This window comes from Aspergillus neoniger (assembly GCF_003184625.1).
Source record: "Aspergillus neoniger CBS 115656 unplaced genomic scaffold BO87scaffold_16, whole genome shotgun sequence".
Taxonomy (NCBI): domain Eukaryota; kingdom Fungi; phylum Ascomycota; class Eurotiomycetes; order Eurotiales; family Aspergillaceae; genus Aspergillus; species Aspergillus neoniger.
This window is the reverse complement of record NW_020291144.1, coordinates 699,108-705,407: the sequence shown is the minus strand read 5'-3', so window position 1 is coordinate 705,407 and position 6,300 is coordinate 699,108. Positions and strand designations below refer to the sequence as shown.

Sequence of the window (6,300 nt, the reverse complement as noted above, 5' to 3'; positions counted from 1 at the left end):
AACAAGAAGCCTATCAGAGAGTCAGGAAAAAGATACCAATTCTGCTAGGGACCATGTTTTACATCACCGATCAGTTGTCCACTTAGGGACTCAGATCCCAGCGTCAAAATCACGGGTTGTTGGGGACTGCGGGATGGCGTCACTGCTTCTTGTTTGGGGTAATTGCAGCGGTTTTGATGGTCGGTCATGCGGCGGGGCCTGATCTACACAGCGCTGGGTGGATGTTCTCTTCCGCCAATTATACCCTCCATTCTGACTATAGTCGGGTCCCTTCGGGGCCTCCCTGAGTGAGCTCGCCCTGGTAATCCCACGGTATGGCCTTTTATCCTTCGTCGTCAGCTCGCCAATGAAAGGGAAACGCTCCCTCGGCTGCAATAAGTAAGATGGAGTTCACCAGGTACATAAGTCCCCTAGATACTCTATGTGAACTACAACTCCACATTGCTGCAGCAGAGAGCTGAAGCTACTATTTCAGATAGGGAGGCATTCTAGCCAACAAAGCGTATTACTTGAAACACCAACACCCCGGCAACCATGCCGATGATAGGGTAGCCAACGGTTTAGTGTAGGAAGTTGAACATGGGTTGTCTGAACACACCGGGCCCAGTTACTAAGTAAGTCAAGTAAACCTGGGTCACAAACGTATTGTGAATTGTACACGCTAGATAGACGGGATCCATTCCATTACCTGACCGTCTGCGCCTCCACTTACTACTCGGCGTAGTCCGTTGTTAACAGTTAGTTGGTTAGTTACTAAGGACTTATTAGGATGACCCAGCCGGAGCCTAACTAACTAGCATCATCTTTAGTTAGTTCCTCTTGACTAGTTAGCAACACGGCTAGGCTGACTTGCCTTGTCTGGGTGGATCATCATCCCGGGACTGGAACCTCCATTGATTATTCCCCAGATAGTTCCACCCAAATCACTTAGGCCGGTGGTGGCTATAACGGAATCACCGTTCCAGTCTACATAATGATAACAAACCCACCCCAATTATTAATTCTTGTTTGTGAGAAAAAAAGGTTGAGGGAAGAGAGAAAAGAAAAAAAGCAACCTACGTATCAACCGCTGAACCGGAACCATTGAATTGCTTTGTCAACTACGTACGGATCGCACCCGTCGTTTCCCCGTCGGCGAATTTACGCCTTGCGATTTTCTTTTCCCCCCAAAATGCAGGGCTTAATTTAGGATAGGCTGAGCTGCTTGCTCCCTGGTAGTCTACCAACTAATTACAAAGTAGACTAGACTAGCTCAGACACGACGCGGTGGGACCTGTTTCAGCCTACTGCGCACCGGTCAGCCCCAGCCAACAACGGACCGTGCCCGCGTTGTGGAGGAAAGTGATTGAAGGTATTTGTCTCTGGTGCTCGCTCTTGGGTTGTGATGGAAACGAGACCGTGGGAGCCGCTATGGTTCTTACTATCAAATTGTTCCGTTTTGCAATTATGTAGGTCAGTTATCGGCGGCTGGAGTGATGAAAGTTGTTTTTTGGTATCAATATTATGTACCCCGTATTGATGAGCTCAGATCCGCTTACGAGTAGTTTGGTGACTCGAGCCGCTTCCTCCAGAACATCGGCGATGCAGGGGACATTCGTTGACGATCTTTAACAACAAGAGTCCACTTAGTGCAGTACTTAGGTTTTGTGAATGGAGATAGATGCAAAAAGCGACTAGGCCTATGCATTATACCGTAACTTAGTCCATTGGCAAAGACTAACTACCTGCCAACCCTACGAATTATCCGAGGTTGAGGCCGAAGCATAGATACCTCGTCTAGTGTTATGCATCCTGTAGGAGTCACAGAGTGATAATCATGCCATCGAGAATAAGGGGCACCTGAGGTCGTCATTGTAAGGCATCATATCGTCGTAAGGGGTAGTCTGATGCGAGCTACACTCGATCCACATCCGGTGAGGTCCGCAATCGATTGATAGATGAAGTAATGCTACCACTGTCATGCGATAAATACTTTGACAATAAAAGCCAGTGGATCTGAAGGCATAACAAACCGCAAAATCTCGGTGGTGCATGTTACTTTACCAAGACCGACACAATGCATTGGCCGACGTGGCAGAGCTGTAATCTTTCCGTCGGTAGGAACTAGGTGTCTCGAACGTAAAGTTCAAAGTGCCCTCAAACGGCCAATTGATCCGAAGAGCTGTATCAGCAAGAGCGATTATAGTCAGGACGTCACATATACAGAGCGTCCGAACCTATCGTTGTGATAGGCGAAGGAGATCCAGAGGATGAATGTCACGCCAAAGCCTAGACTTGAGGCTCTTGTTCAGATGCAAAAAGAGACTGCACAACCGAATTCCTTTTCAGAGCTCAGACCAAGGATTGAACAATTGCATGCTGATTGTTAAAAGACCGAGTCGGAGATTAAGTGTGCAGCATGAGGACAAAGTTGGCTGCAAGTGAGCTCTCCTTGAGCGATAGGCGTCGTACAGCATCCTCACGTGAGAGCTCACCACATGAACCCGGAGTTTGGATATTTGAAGCGGAAATTCTGGTGCTCATGTAGCGAAGAGGTCCAAACTTAGAGAATCAATAGGAGTGTTCACGGGAACTTGGGTGGTGATTGTAAACATTAGCTGGCAGCTGAACCTGAAGGACAACGGCTGGTGAAGTTACGGGTCAACCACACAAGTCCCAGGCAATCGCCTCATATACCGGATCAACAGGGCGAGGTTGAGATAGTAGGAAAGGGATCCTGGCAGACAAAATCCAAGCAGATTTCATCAAGACAAACCCTTCCAGCTCGATGAAACTATTGATCAGACCAACTTCTGGTCGCCAGTGAAAGAAGCGATGGTCGAGTTCTGGGCCGGTGGGAAATAGTATTAATCCGTCGCTGGACGCAGAAACAAAAAGCCGGCCCTCCGCGTCGGCGCGATCATCCCAATATGAAACTATATCCTCGTCCCCGGTTTCTCATCAGATTCGGTGCGATGGTATGCCTGCAATTCGATCGCGAGATCATGTTTGCTGTGTCCTGCTCGTCGCCGACGGCCTTCGGCGCTAACCCTTTCGAATTTCTCCCCGCCCAGGCAATTTTAGCCTGTAAAACCTTGCCTGCTGTTCGCGCGTCTTCCGTCCTTCAACTCTCTCCCTCCTCCACCATCCGGAGCATCGCTCCACCATCCACCTTCGCTTGTCCCTGGCGCTTTTATCACCTCCAGCCACAATGAACTCTCGAGACCACGCCGATATGCCTCCGGCTCCTTCCTACCCGTCCCCCAACGCGGCGCAGATGAGCCAAGGCGCCATGCAGTACTACAACCGCCAGTTGACCGCCGACGAACTTCTGTCAGCTGAGCTTTCGCGCGAGACCTCTGGACCTGGCCTCGCCGATGGCTCAAGCAATGGCGTCCACCATGGTCAGTCGATGGTTTTAGGATCCTCCAATCCTGGTGGCGCTGATATGGGTCGTCCTTCCTCCCCCGACCAGCACCAACAACAGCATATGCTGCAATTCACCCCGAGCCAGCAAGTCGGAGTCGACCCCAACCACGACCTGAGCTATGGAGACCAGAGCGCGAGACGGAAGAGATCCAAGATTTCTCGGGCATGCGATGAGTGCAGGCGCAAAAAGGTACACTCGACACGCTTTTTCCATTTTCCTCATCTAGACGCGACGCGGGACCGGGTGAGCTAACATGTTACTTTTACTAGGTCCGTTGCGATGCAAGCTCGGAATCCGGTGTCGAAACTTGTTCAAATTGTCGCCGGCTTGGAGTCGTATGCCAGTTCAGTCGTGTTCCCATGAAACGTGGCCCTAGCAAAGGGTAAGGATCGCGATGCGCGTATGGGTTTGCCGTTGAAGATGAAGTTTGGCTAACGTCGATGATAGTTACATTAAGGAGCTTGCCGAACGATTGCATACCCTCGAAAGCCAGATGCAACCTACTATGGTTCATCCCGACATGCCATACCAGACTATGAACGAAGTGTCTTCTCCAAGGGCGTACCAAGACTTTTCGCCACCAATCGACGCTGGCCCTATTGGTCGCAAGAGAACATACTCCGTGTTTGAAGGGCTTCCAAGCTCATCTTTCGCGCAGGCGCCGTTCAATCCTCGCTCTCAGAATGCTTTTGGTTCGTGACCACCTGCCCGTCGCTATTGTAAGTTTGTGACTGACCCTACTACTAGAGGCTGGAGAAAGCGCAACGGATCCTTGCAATCCCTCGGTCGTGAATCACACCGCACCCAAATCCGGAAATCTCTTCTGGTCAACTGGCAATGAGACCGACTTGCCGGCTGGGCTTGACATACCTGAAGTGCCTAAGCAAGCATTGGATGAGGATATGACACCCTTGGATGTGGATGAAGGCGCTCTCAACGCGTAAGTTCTATAGTAGAGATGAATATTTGTCGGGCAAGCTCTCTAACCTCAAACAGGTACTACCAAAAGATTCACCCAGTCCTCCCCATCTTGCCACACTCAAAGGAGCGGCTTCTTGAGCTTCTGCACCAATGCAGCCGAGAGGTGCAGGAGATATTCCTGTACAGCTTGCTCACGGTGACACGTACCAACATGGACCGCATGACAAATGCGTTTGAGAGGGTAACATCGTTCGACAATGCACAGGATCTTCTCTTGTACTATACACGACAGCCTGCCATGCTCCGCCCGGCAGCTATCAACTTGATCTGGCTCCAGACTTTACTCCTCATGATTGTTGACTGTGACTCGCGGGGCCCAGACAACTTCGTGATGAAGGATGGAGTGCCAAAGCACACTCTCATTCAATCTGCGACAAAGCTCGGCTCTGATATGGCGAAAGCCTTCGGACAGCTGAGAACCAAGCGATCGTCTGATCCTGACGTTGACTCTGACGCGAACCTTGTAAGGCGCAGTTGGGTCTCTCTGGCCCTTCTGTCTCGCTGGTATGCAATTAGCGTTGCTGATTATAGTGTTTTGGGGACGTTCGAAATCGGTGGCCGCGAGGATGAGAGAGTCCTCGGCTCAGCCACCGCGGGGATTGCATCGTACTCTACGATCCTCATCGAAATGGTCACTCTCGTCGCTCAAGAGCACAACGTATGCCAGACAAACACAGGGCTGGGCCGTCTGGTTGGAGCGAACATGGTCGCAGGTCTCGAGCGTCTGGCCGAGGTAGCAGATTTCCGCAAACCGCACGAGAATCCCGAGGATGGCACATCGTATGGCTTTTTTGAAAGTCTACAAAACCAGTTGTACTGGACCAGTCGCCTCCTGATCAAGCGGCATATATTCGTTCACAGTCCATACGAAATTATTTACGCCGCGGAAGAGGTTATGAACGAGTTGCACAAGGCCAGTATGCAGTCCCGACTGGCGACACCATTCGACCTGCATAGTCTTGCGCTGGCATCCATGACTCTTCTCGAGGCTACTGTGCTTCCCGAATACTCGAACCAATGCTGGGAGGCGCTCAAAAAGCTCGAAGAAATCCTCGACTACCGCTCCAAGCGCTCTGCCGAATCCGGTGAATACGGCGACATCTTTGGTACCCCCGGTTGGGATTCGAAGATCCGCGTCTTCCTGGAATGGAGACGAACCAAAGCTCAGGAGACTCAGCTCCATGACCCCAGCCTCGGAAAAAGCGGCTCTGCAGCTCCGCCTGTGATGGGCCCGAACGAACAGCGCTCTCTCCAACACCTCGCTGACCTGGCTGTCGGTGCGGAAGGCCAAGTAGCCGCCAATGCCTCCTCTCCGCCCCCGGCCATCTCTGAACACAACCTGAATGCCACATCGCCAAACATGACATCACCCGCGCAACCGCATGGTCACGTGGTCGTGGATTTCACTCTCCTCACCAAGGAAGGTTACCTCAACGTCTTCTCCGGGTTAATCTACCGTCGCCGGTAAATTAGGTTGTATACTGGGATCGGTTGCATGGAGTGTATTTCAGTGATCACTGTCTTTTGGAAAAATTGAGTTGATTCAATTTGGCTTGGATTTTCTCTTCTCTTCTTAACCCTCTCCAAAAAAAAAAGAAAATGATCGGCAATACCTCACCATACTAATGATTTGCTTTTATGTGACTAGCGCAACTATTCTCTTCTTTTCGTGGCCCCTGTATAGCTAAATGGATATTATTATTGCTTTCCCCATGTGGTATTTGAAGCGTAACCCATCGAGTAGTTTATTAGCTTTACTTATACGTCCCGGTAATATCCTCATCTACATACGTACTTAATTTTCTAGCCAGGTCGACAGCTTCCCCTTTCCGGTTTAGTGCTCACCATTCGCCGCTTTTGCACACTGAGTAGACCTGAGCACGCCCTGAGCAACCTGAGGCGATCACTGA

At 50.6% G+C, this 6,300-nt stretch overlaps 1 protein-coding gene across 1 annotated transcript; it reads left to right on the top strand.

The window, feature by feature from the left end:
* Positions 1-2,941: 2,941 nt before the first annotated feature.
* Positions 2,942-6,101, top strand: BO87DRAFT_376735 (putative C6 finger domain protein). The gene is made up of 5 exons (XM_025623372.1): positions 2,942-3,598; positions 3,679-3,791; positions 3,857-4,101; positions 4,157-4,349; positions 4,406-6,101. Exons 1-5 carry the CDS (start codon positions 3,191-3,193, stop codon positions 5,856-5,858), a joined length of 2,412 nt encoding a protein of 803 aa, XP_025479858.1. The 5' UTR covers positions 2,942-3,190; the 3' UTR covers positions 5,859-6,101.
* The last annotated feature ends 199 nt before the right edge of the window (positions 6,102-6,300 follow it).

Excerpts from the sequence above, each read along its gene's own strand:
- BO87DRAFT_376735 (XM_025623372.1), top strand. The coding sequence starts at position 3,191 with ATGAACTCTCGAGACCACGCCGATATGCCTCCGGCTCCTTCCTACCCG. Across the intron at positions 3,792-3,856 it reads AAACGTGGCCCTAGCAAAGG|TTACATTAAGGAGCTTGCCG; the intron begins GTAAGGATCGCG and ends CGTCGATGATAG. Across the intron at positions 4,102-4,156 it reads TCGCTCTCAGAATGCTTTTG|AGGCTGGAGAAAGCGCAACG; the intron begins GTTCGTGACCAC and ends CCCTACTACTAG.